Source organism: Phocoena sinus, chromosome 7 (genome assembly GCF_008692025.1).
Source record: "Phocoena sinus isolate mPhoSin1 chromosome 7, mPhoSin1.pri, whole genome shotgun sequence".
NCBI lineage: Eukaryota > Metazoa > Chordata > Mammalia > Artiodactyla > Phocoenidae > Phocoena > Phocoena sinus.
In genome coordinates this window covers 33,395,551-33,418,546 of record NC_045769.1, presented here as the reverse complement: position 1 = coordinate 33,418,546, position 22,996 = coordinate 33,395,551, and the positions used below count along the sequence as shown (strand labels likewise).

Here is a 22,996-nt window from a genome sequence, read left to right as displayed (position 1 = left end):
GGACGTGCAGGCTCAGCAGCCATAGCTCACAGGGCCCAGCCGCTCCGCGGCATGTGGGATCTTCCCGGACCGGGGCACGAACCCGTGTCCCCTGCATCGGCAGGCGGACTCAGAACCACTACGCCACCAGGGAAGCCCTGTTCTTGGTTTTTAATGTCAGTTTTTTCAGGAGTTGTGTGTTGAGTCTCCCACATGCCTGTAGCATTGTGCTATGGGACCTCTAGCAACTTAAACAAATAACTTGATACTTGGTTTATGGTCCTAGAGGGACTGTAACACAAGACAGGAGAGCTCACCAAAATCTTTAACAGTCATCATTGTACAAAATGATTTCTCTTTTAGACCGATAGCACTTATTAAAAAAAAAAAACTAAGTCATGTTTTATGGTTGTTGTCAAGGACTAAGAAATGGGCTAAAGGGATTCAGCTGTCCAAAATCAGTAGAATCTAGCCCCTTGCTTGAGTGGCTTGTATTATAGAAAAGTTGACATACCTTATAGCAAGGTTCCATATCAGTAAAATGTCTTGTCAGGTTTGAGACGGGAAATTACTACAAAATTTGTACTGTAGTGTTTATGTCATTCTTCTGAAAAGTATTATATTCCAGGTGCCTACTTTGATCATGAAGTAGAATGATTAAATGCATTTTGCCAAGTTAGGCTTGCTACCAATAACCAAAGGATTTGAGAATACAATTGAGAACTTGGAATTTTCTCCTGTTTTTGCTTTTTGTGGTTTTTCTATATTTTCTTCTTTGCCCTGTGGAATAATTCAACCAGTTATAAAAACGTTGGGCTTACAGAGTCTCAAAAATAAGTTGGTTAAGTTTTGCCTAGAAAAATATTGTTTAGCATCATAAATTTCAAGAAATGTCCATTAGCTCCTCCTGTAGACATTAGTTTGATCTCTTTTCCAGTTACAACCCTAACTTTTTACTTTTTAATAGTTTCTTTATATATAGTTCATTTTTCTGCACTTTTATTTTCAGTAGGTGAGTCAACACAAGATGGCAAATCAGGATCTGGTGAAAAAATCAAGAAACGTGTGAAAACTCCCTATTCTCTTAAACGGTGGCGCCCATCCACCTGGGTCATCTCCACTGAACCACTGGACTGTGAGGTCAACAACAATGGCAAAGACAGGGCAGTTCATTCCAAATCCAGCACCGCTGTTTACCTTGCAGAAGGAGGCACTGCCACAACCATGGTGTCAAAAGATATAGGAATGAACTGTCTGTGAAATGTTTCCAAGCCTATGGAGTGAAATTATTTTTTGCATCATTTAAACATGCAGAAGACATTTTAAAAAAACTGCTTTATTCTCCTGTCAGTACCCCCTCCCACCCCTGCAACAAGGACTTGCTTTAAATAGATTTCAGCTATGCAGAAAAATTTAGCTTACGCTTCCATATTTTTTAATTTTGTTTTTTTTAAGTTTTGCACTTTTGTTTAGTCTCGCTAAAGTTATATTTGTCTGTTATGACCACAGAATTATATGTGTGTGTATCAAAAGTGGTCTCAAAATATTTTTTTAAGAAAAAAAAGCAAAAACAATGTATTGCTGATAATCAGTTTGGACCAGTTTCTAAAGGTCATTAAATCAGAAACAAATTAATACAGGTTTGACTGCAGTGATGTCTAGTATCCATGTTTTATTTCTGGGCACAAGCTAGTTTATATGTTGATATGTTCCTGAACACATTATCTGTTGGACTTTCTTTTCTCTTGTGTTTTGTTTGAATGTGCAATAGTCTATAGGCCACAAATAGCTTTCTCATAAGTTCTCTTCCTAACAGAATACGCATTCTTCCAAGATATGAACATTTTCCTCCCCCATCCTCCATACTTTCAGCAGGTCAGTTCTTTGACAGTGAATTTTTGCACAAGAGAAAGCAGCTACCTGATTTCTTGCTTTCTCTCTCCTTATGGAGAATGCAAAAACATTGTCTCAAAGGGCTCTAAAGAAGGAACTACCAAAACCTAATTTGAAATGCCATTTCTTTTATCCTTCCAAATCCTAAACATTTCCTTCCAGGCATTTTAATAAACATATTTGGTTCTGGTTTTGGAAGTTCGTAAGAGCGTAGAACAATGAGCAAGTCAAATATTAGCTGTTTTCCATTTTATTTTATTTTTTTATGTGTATGTTCATGTTCCATATTCATTTAAGTAGCACATTTTTATCAGAAAACTTATAGAGCTATACTTATATGGAATTTTTAAGTAGATAGATGGTTAACACAATATAGTATTATAGCCTTCGTTCTCTGAATAGGCCGTTTGACTCAAATAAAATTACATCCTGTTTAAAATAACTTCAAAAGTAATTCATAGTTTTGAACCTGTAGTATCTTTTTTTTTTTCTTTTCCCAAGCAAAGCCTGGTAACTTTATCTGAAAATGATTCCTCTTCCCATGACCTAAAACACTGTGTGGAAAAATCATTCAACTGGCATGCCAAATCCCTGTGGAAGGAAGGATTGCTGCCAAACCTATCATTTTTGAGCAGCCTGAGACTTAACCTCTCTCTTTTCAAAACTGTTTCTTCACTAATCCTATTTTCATAATTTTTCCATTTGCCAGTTTTTCATATCATCTTTGATATGTGAGCATTTATTATTTACATTATATTAGAATGTACCTTTTAGTGATAACATTATGTATCTTCAAATCATGTTGTTTTTTTAAAGCTTCCTTTGCTTCTTTCATTACTGATAATCATCTCTAAAACAATCTCTGCATGTTTTTTTAAATAAAGCACTTTATGTCAAATAAGGGACTATTTTTATGAGCACAAATTGTTTTCTATCAATTTGCAAACAATGAAGATCTCACTTTTTTTTTCCAGATTCTCAAGTACTTAATAGACATTAATTAAGTTCTAAGATTTCTCTGGGAGATAAAAAAGCTGAGAGGAAAACACAAATCCCAAATTCCTGATTGAGGTTTTTATCTCCTGAACAAAATTTTCTCACTCATATTCCTCTATCTACATCATTTAGCTAAAGACAGCCTAAATTTCCCAATTTGCTATCTAAAATATTTATGACTTACTTGTGCATATAAGCCTTCTTTTGTTTGCCATCTACTGTGATCTTATGAAGTGAGATGTTTAGCTAGATTGCTGAATGTGGTTTTGAATTCTTAGAATTAACATTATTTTGCTAGTACCCAGGATTTCCACCCTTTGTATTTTATTGGCCTTTCTCTTGATTCAGATCCTTAACATATTTTTCAGTCATCTAGCATAAAAATTTTTCATTTTCTTATTTTTTTATCTATGTAATGAATTATTTATATTTTTTCCAATGAATTTTCACTTGGTTCTCTTGATTTTCAACGGCTTTCAGCTGCATTCCAGGATATTACTTTTAAGTATTTCTAGAACATCTCTGAGTCCAAATAAATTATATTCCTTCTCCAATTGGAAGCATCAAAGGTAAATGACCATTTGAGGTCTAACTGATTTTTCCTGACAGAAGAGTTGTCTTACATTCTACTACACTGTGTTTTGGCCAGTTAATTGTAAGGTTTTCTGCATTTTTTGATGTTTAATAGTAAAATGCTTTCAAAAATTGGTATACCAAATTAAAGAACTCCTTATAGTTTCCCATTTTTATGCGAGCATGTTTAAAACAAATAATTTCCTTTCCCCATGTTTTTATTAGTAGGCTCTTGGAAAAGTAGGAGAAATAGTGTAGATCATTTTAATAAATTTTAAATTAAATTGTACATCAGACTCATTTACTTTTAGAATCTGTTTGCTGTTACAAGCAAGCAAGATTACTTAAAATACTCATTTGCAACCTTTATTCATGTAATAATGATGTATATTAAATCTAATATTTAACTTCCATCACAAAATTTTGCATGTAGAAAAGCATTTGGGTCCCTTTGAATTAAAGGCTATTCACTTAATGAAAAAATACTAAAATTCAACCTTAAAAGTATTATAACCCTAAAAGCATCGTAATAGGTAATCAAAGTCTAATATTAATTCCCTTAACTATCCTAATTGTATACCAGAACTAAGTCATTGAAAGAACTTGATTTGAATTCAGTTTAGACAAAATGATTTAATTATAATTCCTAAAACGTTCCCTCTTTTTAAATGCATACTTGGAAAAAAATATTGGTGTAAAAAGTTATTGGAAGGCAAAGGAGTAGATACTAATTGGCCATTTATTATATACTGAATGCTGGGATATATATATATACACATAATCTCTTTTACTCCTCATAGCAACCGTATGAGGATTATAGTTAATATTCCCATTTTACAGATGGGGAAACTGAAGCTAAGAGAAGCTAAGTAATTTGCCCGAGGTCCACATCTAGTATTCGACAAATCTGTGATTTTTAACCTAGGCTTGCTCTCTTCATATCTCTTTCATTGACACCGCACTGCCTATACACTGTATGACAGTATGCATAATGGACTGACATTTTGTAAGAAATTTAGTCATTATACCCCAGCACAATTGTGGCTTGTATATGAACCAAACCAGATACCTTAATGACTTTAGAAATTAGGCAAACAAAAGGAGATGTACAGACATGTCTGTAGTGATTGTTGCTTGAGAAGAAATTACTAATTCAAGACAAAATTCAATCCCACATCTGCCATCATGAATCTTAAAATCATTTCATTTCTCTTCACTCTTGACATTCTTATATTGCAGAACTAAAGGTAAAGTAAATTTTAAGGGAAAAGCGAAGGCTTATAGGAACAGAGACCTTTTCCTAAATTGATTCCATATTTGATTTCACGGAATTAATTTAATGTTCACTTTGTCTCATCAGTCCTTTCACTTCATTTTGAAAATTTCTGCTTTTAAAAGTGACTTTAGAAAATTTTACTAATCCAGAGAACTAATTGAAGAGGATGTAGGAAGGATAGAAGGATAATGTCCTTTTTATATAGCAACTTGTATAGCTTCCTTTCAGGTATCCACTTGTTCCAGAAAATGTGTGTTGGTTAATGTGAAAATAATTAAAGAAAGGTAGGAACACTCAAGTAAGTATGTGTTTCAGTGGGAGTTATCATAAAATTCGGCAAGTATTTTTATTTAATATATTTTCTAATTTGGCTTCTAAAGCCAAATGAAACACCTGATAGGCTGCAGCTATTTACTGAATTTTCCATTCTATAAACCTCTCTCTTCAAAGTCATTTAAAATGGAAAAAAATTTCAACAAACTTTTTGGGTTTTTTTTTCTTATAAAAATGAATAATTCATTGGAGGTAATTAGTTCCTAGAATGTGAGATTACATTCTATTTCTATACAACCTTTTATATATTTATGTTAAACTTACTACCAGTTATATGCAGGTTATTACATAACTATTCACAAATTGCTTTATATATTACTCTATCTTCCAAGCTAACTTCTTAAACTTAAAATCTGGACACACATGTTAGTTGATTATCTAGACCAGTTATCCTAGAAATTGTATAACACTCCCACAGACACCCCAGGAGTCTTTTTCAGACTAGGAAGTTTCTAAATATTCATACCTTTTACTGTCAGTTTGCTCTTCAGCAAATAAGAGTGCATTTTAACTTTTAGATTCTGAACTATGTAAACTTTAGCCAAAACTACCTTGAGTGATCCATTCGTAAATATAATCCTTGATTAAGTAAATCTGGCAAATCACTGTGTAAACTAATTTACACAAATATTATCAAAAGAAGGATTTTCTACAGGTTCCCAGATTAAACTAACATACAAGAAAAGAAAAAATCCCAGGGCACTCTGATGCACCTCCCCGTTGCTTTCCTTCATTCACCTCTTAGTTTCTGTCTTCACTTACTCTGTCCCTTGGTTATCTGACTTGCAATCTTCTGTGTCAGGAAAGTTTTCTTCATATCTATTCTGCTTCCCTCCTGATTCATTTTCTATCCGTTACTCTTCAGTGTACTTCAGGCTTCTCAACACCTAAGTCTCAGTTCTTCAGACAGAATTGCTTTGGTTCCTTTAGTATTTTCTCCTCAGTTTTATTTTAATACCTACTTATATTTAAGAACACCTAAAATTATATTTTGTTATATTCAAATTCATTACTCCAGTTAAGTAATAGTTAAATAGGATAGAATTGAGAATTAAGATGTTACCATTTGACAGTGGATCCAACCATCAGATTGTCAGCAAATCAGCACTTAAGTTTATATTATCTAACATTTTCTATTGTGGAGTTTTATGATTTTATACTCTCATTAGTTTATAAGTAAAAAGCCATGCGTACAAAATTGTATATCATTTTGCTATTCTTTTTTAACCTTTATTGCAGCACGCTTAGCATTCATTATGATTGAGCCACAACATTTTACATATTTCTTTGTATCAAATATTAAACACAAAATACAATATTAACTTTCAAAAGCAAACCCTACAATAATCAGGTATTGTCTACGAACATCTTTGCAGACCACTTTTGAAATACTCATCATAGTTTTGCAACATAGACTGGACTCTAACAACTTTCATTTAACTTTTAAGTGGCTGGTTAAAATTGAGTATTTGTGCATATAAGGAAAAATTTAGGATTTTATCTCATGGCTGATAACGTTTGAAAAGTAAATACTTCAGAAGAATTTATGCTGTTTACTAAAATCATGCCTAAAATAAATATTATATCTTGAAAATTCTAATTCCTTTATTACTGTGATATTCATAGTGTTACTATTAAATGTTGTAACATTCATTTTTTAAACTTGATTTGAGACCCAGATTTTAAAATCTGGGTAAGAGACAAGGAATCTTATCACATCATTAGGGCGTCCAGTTTATGATTGAATTTTTAAGCAAATTACTGTATTTTAAACTGCAACTTGTTTTGTTTTTAATGTTTTAAAAGACAACATGTGGGTTTTTTACATTTTATTTGTACCTTTAGATTTCAGAACCATCTTCCTGTTTTAGACTCGCTCTATAGACATAATATTACTTAAAAACTCAGGGCCCTTTTCATCCCTTTGCACACTGAAAAACTTCAATTGATAGCAAACAAGCAGTTAGATACAGTTGAATTTGTTGCACACACAGTTCATTTAATGTTTCATCTTATGATTTGACTTAATTTACATAAATATAATATCAGCTTTCATTAATCATAAAAACTTGCCCAGTTTTATAATTACTGGATAGAGGGAACTGTCTCAACTAACTGGCTAGATGTTGCAGCATATTTAGGCCTTAGAGTTGAAGCACAGTCTTCAAATGATTTCTGTTCTTTGGTTAAATGGTTATACATGATGGGACAAACTGTTTCATTTTGTTTTTGTGTTTTTAATTGGAGAACTTGATAAAGTTTCTCTGAGATAAAATTTTTCAAGAGGTAATTTAACATTATTAAACTGTCTTCTAAAAGTGAACTAATGAGTTTATAGCTTTCGTAGTAGCTTGGATGGTTTCGAGAAGGTAATCTATGGTAACCTATTTATCACATTGTCAGATCCAAATAGAATGTTTCTTTCAGACAAATTTAAGCTCCAAATTGGTAAGCTGTATATGTATACTTAAAATCCTTGCAGTGAAGTTATTTGTAACCGGTCTCTTGTCTCAGGCTCTCCACCTTATTACCAATCCTCTTAAGTGTGATAGGGAAAACATATTTTTAAAGAAGCTTAACAGTAAGAACACTGAATTAATAAAAGATGAACTTCAAAGATAGGTCCTGGTTTAATATTGAATTGCTTGGCTTCTGTGGCTTTTCTTTTTCTGGTCACATTTATTTATTTAAACAGTTTTTGTATGCCTTGTCATGTTTCCATGGAGATTATATTGTATAAGTGTTTGTATAAGCTGGAATCATCCTTAATTTTCTGTTGATAATTTTTCAAATGAAGATAAGTGGATAATTGTAAAATACACTAACTCTTAGGGTGTTGTAGTAGCTGAAATATGGAAATGTGTAGCTGCCATGCTTTTTCTGAATGGACAGGAGAAACATAAGCTACAGAGTATTCATTTCTGAGGATGCTTTTCTGGAATAAGAAAGGCTGAAAAATATTGGCAATTCCTCAGAACCCTCTTTCTTGTTAACGGGTATCTTTTGTTGGTGTGTTTTGCTCTTACATTACCAATAGAATATCATATATGAATTTTATGAATAATTGCTTTCAGTTATTTTGCTTTTGTATAAGCTGTCTGAGACCTTGCTATGCTGTATAAGTTGTGTTTGATGGATCGGTGTGAGTATGAAATAAAGCAAATCACTTTTCTTTTGTATTATCTATTGATGCCACTATGAAAGCTGACATTAAGCCACTAAAGAGTTTTCTATGAATAACTGTAAGTAAATGCTTTGATATATATAAACCTAAATAAAAAGATTGTATTGATACAGAGACATTGGAGAAGAAGATTTTAAGAAAGTTCTTTAGGTTTAAAAATGGCTTGCTGTAAAATGGTGCATTATTCCATTTATTAAAGATCATATTAATGACAACAGTGATTGTATCTTTTGATTTTGTGAGGTCATCAGAAATTGATTGTTAGTGTGTTATTTTAGGTATTTTGCACCAGAATAGTAAATGTTCCATCTAATATGACTTTCATTACTCAGTATGATACATCAAAAAAAAAAATCAACTAACATTAGAATAATAGTTGCACACTCACTATATGCCAGGTATGGTGTTAGTTATTTTACATATGTTGATAATTCTGACAGCAGTTCTACAAAATGCATATTATTATTCCCGTTTTATAAATTAAAAAACTGGGCTCAGAGAAGTCAGACACCTTGCCCAAAACCACAGAACTGGTAAAGATGAGATTCTAATGTATTTTCCATTTTGCTTTGAACTACAGTTTTCAGTTTCTAATTGTAGGAAGAGAAACTCAAAAATGAAAATGGAAATGACCCAGTGGCTAAATAGAGTAGCCAGGAACATACATGAAACAATTTGAGATTACTGAAAAGATACCAGGTACCAAAACAACTATCTCTGTTGGCCTGACACTGCATTTGTGCTTCACATCATCAAATAATCTTTTCAGTTAGACCTTTGTATTTTTTTTAATTTTATTTTATTTATTTTTTTATACAGCAGGTTCTTATTAGTCATCAGTTTTGTACACATCAGTGTATACATGTCAATCCCAACTGCCCAATTCATCAAGACTTTTGTATTTTTAGAAGGCCTTGTTAAAATGAAATACGAGCTTGTGAAGGCAACATATTGTTTTTGACTCTAGATTAATTCAGTGTATTAAGTGCCCTGGAGCAGGATCCACAGGACAACCATGTATGCCAAGGGAACTTTTGCTTGAGGAAAAGCATGGTCTACTTCCATAGGCTCTGTTGTCACCTTACATAATATTGTAGGGATAATAGGTTTGGAGTACCTTTTTCCTTTTGACTCACATTCCCAACCTTACTATATGTATGACGTTACAGAGTAACATTGCAGTCCTCTACAGAACCCACTGTGTAATGTTTAAGATGATAACTAAATGTCCTTAGAGAAAATATGATGACCTGGAGGAAATGTATAGTAATGACCTGCTGAACCTTTTAATAATGACTTACCACAAGTAAAATTCTCATTTACACCTACACCTATGTGATCCGTCTTCCCAGTTTATATACCTCTCAGCAAAGGACAAACTTAGATAGTAACTAATCTACCTCTTTATTCTTGGTGTTTTTCAAATTAAAGTCCAAATTCCATATTTGGGCAGCTTTCATTTTATTGGTATAATGTGTTATTATTCACTTTCTTGAAATTGAATCATTACTGCTGTACTGATTATGATACGATTCCTGCCCCCCAGGAACTTAAGCCATCTTGTGGAGGAGAGAAGGCCCACCCAGGAAGAGGTTACATCCAATCAAGATGACGTGTAAGTGCCCAAATAAGTGGTAAACTATATGTTCAATATGTGTTTGAAGAGCCAGGGAAGACTTCAATGAGGAAATGATTATTGAGCTGGGTCTTGAAAGGACAGCTGGGATTTCAGTAGGAAAAGTGAAGGCAGAATATCTGAAGTGACCAGAAATAAAGGAGAATAGAGACTGGAAATAAAGCAGAACATGTAGAACCAAACAGACATTAAGACTTTTGAAAACCAGGTTTTGGACTTGCTGTCATAGACAATAGGGAGGCCAAAGTTTCTTAGGAAGGAAAGACCTTGATAGAAGTAATTTGAAGAAGTTTGGACTGACAGATGGGCAGGATAGATTAAAAAGGAAAGTGACTCTACTGGGGGCAGGAGAGGAACTGCAAACAAAATGCAATTTCAGTTGTGACCAGTAAGTTCCTTTTTTGAAGGGGCATCAAAAAACTTTTTTGAACACCTATTGTGTAGCAAGCACTGTAGTGGGAGATAAAAGACACAGCCCACCCTCAAGGTGCTCACAGTAGATTTGGAGAACATTTTTTTTTTTTTTTTTTTGCGGTACGTGGGCCTCTCACTGCTGTGGCCTCTCCCGTTGCGGAGCACAGGCTCCGGACGCGCAGGCCCAGCGGCCATAGCTCACGGGCCCAGCCGCTCCGCGGCACGTGGGATCCTCCCAGACCGGGGCACGAACCCATGTCCCCTGCATCGGCAGGCAGACTCTCAACCACTGCACCACCAGGGAAGCCCTGGAGAAAATTTTAATTGGAGAAAATTACAGTACAGATTATAAATATTGTGATCGAGTGAAAACTAGGGGTATTATGGCTGTACATGGCAAGGATACCTAATCCAGTCTTACTGAGTCAGAGGCAATTTCTCCTTTTGAGATAACTTTCCTGACTGTCTTAAAATATAAGTAGGAATTAGTTAAGAAATGAGCAATGGCCCTCTAAGCAGAAGCTGCAGCACCCACAAAGCCCTAGAGGCCGAAGAGGGTGGAGCTTTTACTGGGGGGTGGGAGGATGTTAGATGGGAGTAGAGTTTGGGGTTCTAAGTGATGGTATGGAGAGAAATGATCCAGAGGAACCCAGATGACACACACAGGACTGTTTGGACCTGTCTGGAAGCCACTGGAAGAATTCAAGCAGGGAAGGTTCAAATTAGATAACTGTTTCGATAGGCTTTTAGTCTTCCTTTTTTTGTTGTTTTCTCCCTACTCCAGGCAATTTTATACTCTGCTGCCAATCATCTTGTCAATACCCTTATCAAGTTGCCAATGGTTCTTGCTCCTCGACCTGAAATTCTAAGTTGTCTACCGTGCATCAGCCACTTCCTTTCTAGCATTACCTTCTGCCACTCGACTCTAGTTTACAGCTACTTGCTGTTTATCTCCTTACTGGATTGTCAGCTTTTTGCTTCAGGGAGGGAGTCTTATCAGTGTTTTCTGTCTCTGAAATACCAAACTTGATTGATATGCTGATACCAAAATAGTTTTTAAAATATTTTAGATTCTCACCTGACTTCTCTTAATCAGGCTTCTTAGTCCATCTGAGTTCTCTGCGTGCTTGAAAGTAATTTATCTTAAGGTCATTCAGTAAGTTATTTTGTGATATTCGTGGCACATCTTTAGGGTTAAAATTGACCAAAATGATAAGCACTGAAGGAATGTGTGGGTGTGCTTTATATATATAAATGCAGAGAGCTTTAAATAAATGAATACCATTATTACCTATAAACTACATTCAGCAGGCATGGTTTTAGAAAAAGTGAGCTAGAGTAAGTGGGTTTGGGAAATATGTCCTTCAGTTAAATGCTTTTATCTTTTTTGTTTTTTACTATAGTGTCTTTTTCTCTTTACTTTTTTGGTCATGTTAAAAAAAAACAGTAAAATCACTGTTCCTCAGGTACCCAGCAGCAAGTCTGTGCACCACGTTGACCACCAGGAGGCTCTCTTATTTCATGTTCTAAGAACTGGAGGCCTCTCCATTCTTTTCAAAGACTAGATGTCTCAAATTTGGTTCATAATGTTTTCTTATTGATTATGAATAATAAGCAGGACAGGCTCTGTGAACACTATTTACATTAGAAGAGTCCAGTGCATTTCGTTGAACTAAGAACGTTTGGGCTATTAGGCAGAAAGCCTACAGGTTCCCTTCTCTCCAGAAGAAACAAATACCAGAGCCAGGACTTGACAAACATGACCTCCTTATGACTTCACTGTAGTCCTGCAGTGAAACATAGTGTACAATTCCTGAAACATTGGAAGAGGTGACTAATCCTTAGTTGTTCGAACGTTTTCATGGAACAATGGCATTTGCCAGAATTCGATCAAAGTTTAGCAGAGTTCTGTAAAGGCATTTTATAAGCAAAGTTAGGTTTTAGGGTTTTTTAAACCATTTTTACTTTGGCTTTCTTGATAGTTTTTCAAGGACACAATTTCTGATTATTTTTCCTCCTTATATTTTCTCTTCTCTGATTATTATCTACCTTAAAATTTCAGTCATATCAATATTCAGAATTGTTGAGCAGCCTTCGGTATTACTCTGTATGGTATCATAAGAAGGGAAAACAGGTCCAGTTTTTCTTTTTTTACTTAAGATGCCTTCAGATGTATAAACTGACAGGAAGTTCCCCAATTATAAGAACTTATTTGGGGGCTTCCCTGGTGGTGCAGTGGTTAAGAATCCACCTGCCCATGCAGGGGACGCGGGTTTGAGCCCTGGTCTGGGAAGATCCCACATGCTGTGGAGCAACAAAGCCCATGCACCACAACTACTGAGCTTGCGCTCTAGAGCCCACGAGCCACAACTACTGAAGCCCATGCACCTAGAACCCGTGCTCTGCACCAAGAGAAGCCACTGCAATGAGAAGCCTGTCTGCCGCAACGAAGAGTAGCCCCCGCTCGCCGCAACTAGAGAAAGCCCGCGTGCAGCAATGAAGACCCAATGCAGCCAAAAATATAAATAAAATAAACAAATTTTTAAAAAACTAACTTATTTCGAAATTTTAGGTGGTAAATGAAGCTACTGGTATCTCCTTTACTAAATGTGAAAATGAAATAGGGAAGAATGAGACATTACTACCTCTATCCTGATAAACGGAAATACCCCAAATGATCAGGGGGTGTTGAGCTAGAATAGATCATACCTGACTCAAATGTGAGTTCAGGTTACTATTTCAGAAATGTTGGATAAATTTTAATATTATTTTGTCTTTTATCTAAATCTGAGCCACTATTTTCTCATGTTCTCAAAAGAGAAATTATTTTCCCAGTCTTCCAGATCTCTTTGGATTTGAGGGCTGTTTCTGTTGTGACACATTTCAATACTTCATGTGTTTTCAAACAAGACATCTTTCAACACGAAAATTTTTAGCAACATCAAGACTGATAGATTCACAATGTAAGTTGGTGCAGCCACTATGGAAAACAGTATAGAGGTTCCTCAAAAAACTAAAAATAGCAATGCCAATCCTGAGCATATATCTGGATGAGACTATAATTCAAAAAGATACATGCAACCCTATGTTCATAGCAGCACTATTCACAATAGCCAAGACATGGAAACAACCTAAATGTCCATTGACAAATGAATAGACAAGATGTGGTATATATATACAGTGAAGTACTACGCAGCAGTATAAAAAGAATGAAATAATGCCATTTGCAGCAACATGGATGGACTTAGAGATTATCATACTAAGTGAAGTAAGTCAGAAATAGAAAGACAAATACCATATGATATCACTTATATGTGGATTCTAAACTTTGATACAAATGAACCTATCTACAAAACAGAGACTCACAAACATAGAGAACAGACTTGTGGTTACCAAAGGAGAGAAGGGGTTGCGTAGGGATGGATTGGGAGTTCAGGGTTAGCAGGTGCAAACTACTATATATAGAATGGATAAACAACAAGGTCCAACTGTATAGCACAGGGAACTATGTTCCATATCCTGCAATAAACCATAATGGACAAGAATATAAAATAGAATGTATACATATGTATAACTGAATCACTTTGCTATACACCAGAAACTAACACAACATTGTAAATCAACTATACTTCAATTAAAAAATAAATTTAAGGGCTTCCCTGGTGGCACAGTGGTTGAGAGTCCGCCTGCTGATGCAGGGGACACAGGTTCGTGCCCCAGTCCAGGAGGATCCCACATGCCGTGGAGCGGCTGGGCCCGTGAGCCGTGGCCTCTGAGCCTGCGCATCCGGAGCCTGTGTTTCCACAACGGGAGAGGCGACAACAGTGAGAGGCCTGCGTACTGCAAAAAAAATAATAATAATAAATAAATTTTAAAAAGTAAAAGAATGATATCCTCACGTAGACTGTGTAGGCAAGAACCAAAAAGGGCAGTAATTGACTTTTGAGCAATTTGGGGAGAGGAGGGGAAGTTCCATCCTTTCAAAGAGATTTGCACAAAAATATTTTATATTGCCCAGCCCAAAGCTGATTTGAAGAATTAAAGTAAGAAACCAGAACTAGGATTGCTTTAAATTCAGTGTGACTAAAATTCTAGAAATAACCTCTCCTAGGGTATGCAGAAGTTCAATAAATTACACTCTATCTAGATCTTCCTCTTAATTAGTTTTGATTTTCTGTATCATTTCCATATCTGGCATACAAGAGGAAATTACCTTAACCCCTATTCTCTAAGAAAGGAGTAAAAGCAGGATGAGTGAAGAGCTGAACTCAGCCAGCCAGCCAGCTCTGTTTCTTTGGCCTGCATAATATTCAAAATGTGTTTTCATTTAAATGCCTTTTAGGTGGGACCTGGACTCTTCCCCAAACTAGTAATTCCTAATTGTCTTCTACCTAAGATTACCCATTTATGTCCCCTTCCTAATCTTTGTAACCTTGATTCGTGCTCCTTGTTCCAGGAATTTCCATCCCAGGCATAACATGGAAATAAGGACCTAGAGGAAATGCTTGGCATACTGGGATAAACTTGAGAGGAGATGCAGCCCCAGCTAAAACTGTGAAGCAAGGCAGCTTGGGTGCTGTCTCCACTGGTGAGCACTCTTCTTCCATAGGAGGTCCACCGTTAATCTTATTTCTCCATTCTTCCTTCATCTCCCATTTAAACCTGAACAAGTGTCCAATCCTCACTCATGGGATAGAGGACTACTTTTTTTTTTTTTTTTTTTAATGCGTTACGCGGGTCTCTCACTGCCGTGGCCTCTCCCGTTGCGGAGGACAGGCTCCGGACGCGCAGGCTCAGCGGCCATGGCTCACGGGCCCAGCCGCTCCGCGGCATGCGGGATCCTCCCAGACCGGGGCACGAACCCGCGTCCCCCGCATCGGCAGGCGGACTCCCAACCACTGCGCCACCAGGGAAGCCCGAGGACTACTTTTTTAAAAATATTTTTTAAAACTGTGTTATCCTAACCCAAAATATCTTCCTTTAAACTCAAAACAAACGTTCATTTCTGAGCAAAATGGGATAATCAGAAATCACTTGAACCCTGCTTGGTTGTTTTTATAATGGCTTCTCTTTCTTAATGCTTTTCTTTATTTTTTTGACTTGGTTGGAGAGATGGTCAGGAAAAGTAGACAAGAAATGCCACTCTTGAGAAAGAAAAGGTAAGACAAGTTTCACTTCATCCTTTTAGAATGAGAGGACCAGAGGGAAGAGGCGTTTAAAAATCATTTTCTCCAAGTCATCCCCTGCTTCACGGCAAACTGAACCAGAGAAGTACAGAGTGGTGTTACTGACCTCAGAAACTTGCCTCCATATCCTTCACCTTCATAAGTCAAGACCTATTGGTACTGATTCTCACCTAAAGTTCTTCTGGTTTTACCTCTGGGATATTTATTCTTTCAGTTGCTCATGTCAAAGGAAACAATTGGTGATGTGCTTTTAAACAGATTTCAAAGTTAACATAAAATCTCCCCCATAGTTTTTTCTTCTAAAATCCCCTTCCACTTTCCTGTAAGTCTCTCTCTCATGTGTCTTATTTTGAAAGGCTCTCCTCATTTATTGATAACCTTTCTCTGATTTGTTTTCACCTAAATTGTGTGGCCCAAATCAGACCTTTAGTACCTTCAACTTTAACATTCAATGGATAACTTAAAATTTCATCTTGGGGAAGGTTATTGATGCTACTAATCCTGCTGAACTGGCTTTTCTAGACCAAAAGTTGAGTGAAGTTTAGGCTAGAATTCAAATGGAGTATGTTTTATTATACAGCATACAGGTGTGCCTCTCTTTAAAAAGCAAATCTGCTACCTGAAAAACCTGCCTTTGTAGAATAGAAAGTGATTCTTCAATTAAAAAGATTCAAGGATTCACCAATACATTTTTTTTTTAATAGGCTCTCCTCCGCTACAAATAGTCTTTTCAGTAACACATTTATCGTGTGAATTAACATGCACTTGTATAATTTGAGAGGGTGAGAAGAAAACTATCTGCAAACTGAAGCAATATAAGAGCTGTTAATTTTCTAGAAAGTAACAATATGTCTTTGTGTCATGATATTCTATGCTGCTCTTTCCTACGTCTTTCTTAGTAAGTCTCTACCCAAAGCAAAACTTTTTTTTTTTTTAATATTTATTTAGGCTGTGCTGGGTCTTAGTTGCAGCACGTGGGATCTTGGTTGTCACACGCGGACTCTTAGTTGCAGAATGCAGGATCTAGTTCCCCAATCAGCGATCAAACCCAGGCCTCCTGCATTGGGAGCACGGAGTCTTACCCACTGGACCACCAGGAAAGTCCCCCAAAAGCGAAATTTAAAGGGCTTCATTTCTGCTATCCTCTAGCCTAAGTAAATAAGCTCCTCCCCAAATAGTGGGCAAATAGAAAGGAAATTAATTCCTCAATTAAAAAATGGAAGAAGTAAATATACTTTTTAATCTCTCTACCTTTATAAGTTTCAAAATAATTAAATTGGTTTCAACTCTTACTCTTTATTTTTTTAAGATTATATTTTAACTAAAACAAAGCAAGAACTTCCCTTTAATTCAAACAGTTCCTTGAAGTTTTCAGATAAGCTCTACCCTTGGCAGCACTGACATCTCAAAGGTGAGAGCCAACACCCAAAGCTCCTTTGTAGCTGGGATTAGAGAACGTTATTTCCTAATAACGCGCACGCATGGGTGTCTGTGTGTGTGTGTGTGTGTGTCTGTGTGTGTGTGTGTCTGTGTTTCAGAGACACAGAGAGACAGACAAATTAAAATTGAGAAAACAGGATCATGAACAGGAATTCATGAAGCTCAAAGCCCAGAACCCCTTTGATCCCTAGAGCAATGGAAAATCCATTTCCCTTACGTTGTTACCCAGAAGTTAGAAGTGGCAAAACATAGGGAACTTACTGTCCTAGAAACACAGCAGGGTACAAAAGGTAAAGGAAGTGGTGGTTTGAGTAGGCTGCCAACTCTTTTCTCCTGGGAGAAGTGGAGGGGACCCTCTTCCCACCTTTTCCCAGGGAACTTAACTGCAGGAAATTCAGTGCTCCTCTCTATACTCACCAATTATACACCTTTGTCAGGTGAACTCAGGAGTCTGCATTTCCAAAATGGGTGTCTTACTTCACAGAATTTATGGGTCATTTAAAAATTGTTGCTTTGTGACTATGGTCTAGGTCAAACCTCGACTTCATTGTCATATCTGGGTAGGTATGTTTTGACTTGTCTGATCTTGTATCTTCTGTAAGTAAGTAGTTTTTACCAGGTGGAAATAAAATTGTCAGTGTCTTTAGTAAAGTTAGGCTGGTTATTTTGGAAAGAGATTAAATCTTTTTACATATTAGTGACTTTTCAAATTGACTAATTCACACATTCTACAAATATTTTTTGATACCTACCATCATCATATCCAATATATTTGAAATGTGGAGCAGATCATTTTTTAGCTCCCCTCCTCTATACAACTAATTTATTTTAAATAAGAATCATGAAATGAAATGAACAACAACAGTGGCCAGAAAAGAAATCTGAGGGCAAAAATTTTGTTTCATTGAACTTTCTATCTACCTATCTATCTATCTATCTATACACTCGTGACAGGAATAAATAAGTGATGAAAAACAGTACAAAAAAGGAAAGAAGTAATTGATACTTTTTATTTACATTAATGTATTTGTTGAAAAGTTGAAAAAAGCTTATGCCTATATATTAGTCGATTGATGAATGATATTTTAGCTTATTAAATAACAAAAATAACAATTTTAAAGAATTTCAATTTCAAAGGTATTATTCAAATTCAGTAGGTTATTTCATGTATGAACTAAACTATGCAGTAACCAGATAAAAGTGTTACATCTCGCAGTGTGCACTCTGTTTCACCATTTTAAATTATAAACAGAAACAAAACTTTAAATGATCACATAGAGTGAGGGAATAGAAATCATTCTGTATCTTAACCTCTACAATCACGTGCTATCATTTATTTTGAATCTACTGTTTAAATTCAAGAATATGTACAGGGGTCTGAGATATGAACTGCTCCCAAAATGAGTAGAATAATTCTAAACCATTGTAAACTTACTCTTGAAATTCCTGTGTGTAGCTGAGTCAGCATGTCTAACTGGGATTTCTTCAAATTAACTTTTTTTAAATTTAATTTTATTTATTTTCTTATGCAGCAGGTTCTTATTAGTCATCAGTTTTATACACATCAGTGTATATATGTCAATTCCAATCTCCCAGTACATCCTACCACCACCCCCACCCACCGCTGCTTTCCCTGCTTGGGGTCCATACGTTTGTTCTCTACATCTGTGTCTCAATTTCTGCCCTGCAAACCGGTTCATCTGTACCATTTTTCTAGGTTCCACATATATGAATTAATATATGATATTTGTTTTTCTGACTTACTTCACTCTGTATGACCATCTCTAGATCCATCCACATCTCTACAAATGACACACTTTCGTTCCTTTTTATGGCTGAGTAATATTCCATTGTATATATGTACCACATCTTCTTTATTCATTCATCTGTCGATGAGCATTTAGGTTGTTCCATGTCCTGACTATTGTAAATAGTGCGGCAGTGAACATTGGGGTACATGTGTCTTTTTGAATTATGGTTTTCTCTGGGTATATGCCCAGGAGTGGGATTGCTGGGTCGTATGGTAGTTCTATCTTTAGTTTTTTAAGGAACCTCCATACTGTTCTCCATAGTGACTATATCAATTTACATTCCCACCAACAGTGCAAGAGGGTTCCCTTTTTGCCACGACCTCTCCAGCATTTGTTGTTTGTAGATTTTCTGATGATGCCCATTCTAACCAGTGTGAGGTGATACCTCGTAGTTTTGATTTGCATTTCTCTAATAATTAGTGATGTTGAGCAGCTTTTCATGTGCTTTTTGGCCATCTGTATGTCCTCTTTGGAGAAATGTCTACTTAGGTCTTCTGCCCATTTTTTGATTGGGTTGTTTGTTGTTTTAATATTGAGCTGCATGAGCTGTTTATATATTTGGGAGATTAATCCTTTCTCCGCTGATTCGTTTGCAAATATTTTCTCCCATTCTGAGGGTTGTCTTTTTGTCTTGTTTGTAGTTTCCTTTGCTTTCAAAAGCTTTTTTATTTATTTATTTATTTTTTATTTTTCATTTTTCTTTTTGTGGTACGCGGGCCTCTCACTGTTGCGGCCTCTCCCATTGCGGAGCACAGGCTCCAGACGCGCAAGCCCAGCAGCCATGGCTCACGGGCCAAGCCACTCCACGGCATGCGGGATCCTCCCGGACCAGGGCACGAACCTGTGTCCCCTGCATTGGCAGGTGGACTCTCAACCATTGTGCCACAAGGGAAGCCCCTCAAAAGCTTTTAAGTTTCATTAGGTCCCATTTGTTTATTTTTGTTTTTATTTCCATTACTCTAAGAGGTGGATCAAAGAAGATCTTGCTGTGGTTTATGTCAAAGAGTGTTCTTCCTATGTTTTCCTCTAAGAGTTTCATAGTTTCCAGTCTTACATTTAGGTCTCTAATCCATTTTGAGTTTATTTTTGTGTATGATGTCAGGGAGTGTTCTAATTTCATTCCTTTACATGTAGCTGTCCAGTTTTCCCAGCACCACTTATTGAAGAGACTCTCTTTTCTCCTTTGTGTATCCTGGCCTCCTTTGTCATACATTAGTTGACCATAGGTGCATGGGTTTATCTCTGGGCTTTCTATCCTGTTTCATTGATCTATATTTCTGTTTTTGTGCCAGTACCATATTGTCTTGATTATTGTAGCTTTGTAGTGTAGTCTGAAGTTAGGGAGTCTGATTCCTCCAGCTCCGTTTTTTTCCCTCCAGACTGCTTTCGGTATTCGTGGTCTTTTGCGTCTCCATACAAATTTTAAGATTTTTTTTCTAGTTCCGTAAAAAATGCCATTGGTAATTTGATAGGGATTGCGTTGAATCTGTAGATTGCTTTGGGTAGTAGAGTCATTTGCACAATATTGATTCTTCCAATCCAAGAACATGGTATATCTCTCTGTCTGTTGGTATCATCTTTAGTTTCTTTCAACAGTGTCTTACAGTTTTCTGCATACAGGTCTCTTGTCTCCCTAGGTAGTTTTATTCCTAGGTATTTTATTCTTTTTGTTGCAATGGTAAATGGGAGTGTTTCCTTAATTTCTCTTTCAGATTTTTCATCATTAGTGTATAGGAATGCAAGAGGCTTCTGTGCATTAATTTTGTATCCTACAACTTTACCAAATTCATTGATTAGCTCTAGTAGTTTTCTAGTGGCATCTTAGGATTCTCTATGTATAGTATGTCATCTACAAACAGTGACAGTTTTACTTCTTCTTTTCCAGTTTGTATTCCTTTTATTTCTTTTCCTTCTCTAATTGCCATGGCTAGGACTTCCAAAAGTATGCTGAATAACAGTGGTGAGAGTGGACATCCTTGTTTTGTTCCTGATCTTAGAGGAAATGTTTTCAGTTTTTCACCATTGAGAATGATGTTTGCTGTGGGTTTGTCATATATGGCCTTTATTATGTTGAGGTAGGTTCCCTCTATGCCTGCTTTCTAGAGAGTTTTTTTCATAAACGGGTGTTGTATGTTGTCAGAAGCTTTTTCTGCATCTTTTGAGATGATCATTTGGTTTTTACTCTTCAATTTGTTAATATGGTGTATCACATTGATTTGCGTATATTGAAGAATCCTTGCATCCCTGGGATAAATCCCACTTGATCATGGTGTATGATCCTTTTAATGCGTTGTTGGTTTCTGTTTGCTAGTATTTTGTTGAGGATTCTTGCATCTATGTTCATCAGTGATATTGGTCTGTAATTTTCTTTTTTCTTGTAGTTTCTTTGTCTGGTTTTGGTATCAGGGTGATGGTGGCCTCATAGAATGAGTTTGGGTGTGTTCCTTCCTCTGCAATTTTTTGGAAGAGTTTGAGAAGGATGGGTGTTAGATCTTCTCTAAATGTTTGATAGAATTCACCTGTGAAGCCATCTGGTGCTGGACTTCTGTTTGTTGGAAGATTTTTAATGACAGTTTCAATTTCATTACTTGTGATTCGTCTGTTCATAATTTCTATTTCTTCCTGGTTCAGTGTTGGAAGGTTATACCTTTCTAAGAATTTGTCCATTTCTTCCAGGTTGTCCATTTTATTGGCATAGAGTTGCTTGTAGTAGTCTCTTAGGATGCTTTGTATTTCTTTGGTGTCTGTTGTAACTTCTTTTTCATTTCTAATTTTATTGATTTGAGTTCTCTCCCTCTTTTTCTTGATGAGGCTAATGATACATCAATTTTGTTTACCTTCTCAAAGAACTAGCTTTTAGATTTATTGATCTTTGCTATCGTTTTCTTTGTTTCTATATTATTTATTTCTGCTCTGATCTTTATGATTTCTTTCCTTTTGTTAATTTTGGGTTTTGTTTGTTCTTCTTCCTCTAGTTCCTTTACCTGTAATGTTAGATTGTTTATTTGTGATTTTTCTTCTTTCTTGAGGTAGACTTGTATAGCTATAAACTTCCCTCTTTGAACTATTTTTGCTGCATCCCATAGGTTTTGGATGATCATGTCTCCATTGTCATTTGTCTCTAGGTGTTTTTTTATTTCTTCTTTGATTTCTTCAGTGATCTCTTGGTTATTTAGTAACGTATTGTTTAGCCTCCATGTGTTTGTGTTTTTACGTTTTTTTTCTGTTGAATTAATTTCTAATCTCATAGCATTGTGGTCAGAAAAGATGCTTGATATGATTTCAATTTTCTTAAGTTTACTGAGGCTTGATTTGTGACCCACGATGTGATCTATCCTGGAGAATATTCTGTGCGCACTTGAGAAGAAAGTGTAGTCTGCTGTTTGGGGATGGAATGTCCTATAAATATCAATTAAATCTATCTGGTCTATTGTGTCATTTAAAGCTTGTGTTTCCTCATTAATTTTCTGTCTGGATGATCTGTCCATTGGTTTAAGTGAGGTGTTAAAGTCCCCCACTATTATGTGTTACTGTCGATTTCCTCTTTTATAACTGGTAGCAGTTGCCTTATGTACTGAGGTGCTCCTATGTTGGGTGCATATATATTTATATTTGTTATATCTTCTTCTTGGATTGATCCCTTGATCATTATGTAGTGTCCTTCCTTTCCTCTTGCTACATTCTTTCTTTTAAAATCTACTTTATCTGATATGAGAATTGCTACTCCAGCTTTCTTTTGATTTCCATTTGCATGGAATATCTTTTTCCATCCCCTCGCTTTCAGTCTGTATGTGACCCTAGGTCTGAAGTGGGTCTCTTGTAGACAGCATATAGATGGGTCTTGTTTTTGTATCCATTCAGCAAGCCTGTGTCTTTTGGTTGGAACGTTTAATCCATTCACGTTTAACGTAATTATCAATATATTTGTTCCTATGACCACTTTCTTAATTGTTTTGGGTTTGTTTTTGTAGGTCCTTTTCTTCTCTTGTGTTCCCCACTTAGAGAAGTTCCTTTAGCACTTGTCGTAGAGCTGGTGTGGTGGTGCTGAATTCTCTTAGCTTTTGCTTGTCTGTAAAGCTTTTGATTTCTCCATCGAATCTGAGTGAGATCCTTGCGGGTAGAGTAATCTTGGTTGTAGGGTCTTCCCTTTCATCACTTTACATATATCATGCCACTCCCTTCTGGCTTGTAGAGTTTCTGCTGAGAAATTAGCTGTTAACCTTATGGGAGCTCCCTTGTATATTATTTGTCATTTTTCCATTGCTGCTCTCAATA

General features: G+C 36.0%; 1 protein-coding gene across 1 annotated transcript in view; it reads left to right on the top strand.

The window, feature by feature from the left end:
- The window catches only part of BMPR2 (bone morphogenetic protein receptor type 2), a 194,935-nt gene extending 186,486 nt beyond the window's left edge, over positions 1 to 8,449 (top strand). The window contains exon 13 of the mRNA XM_032636912.1: positions 989 to 8,449. Coding sequence (XP_032492803.1) covers positions 989 to 1,239 — 251 coding nt within the window. The 3' untranslated portion in view covers positions 1,240 to 8,449. The remainder of the gene's footprint in view (positions 1 to 988) is intronic.
- Positions 8,450 to 22,996: the final 14,547 nt, after the last annotated feature.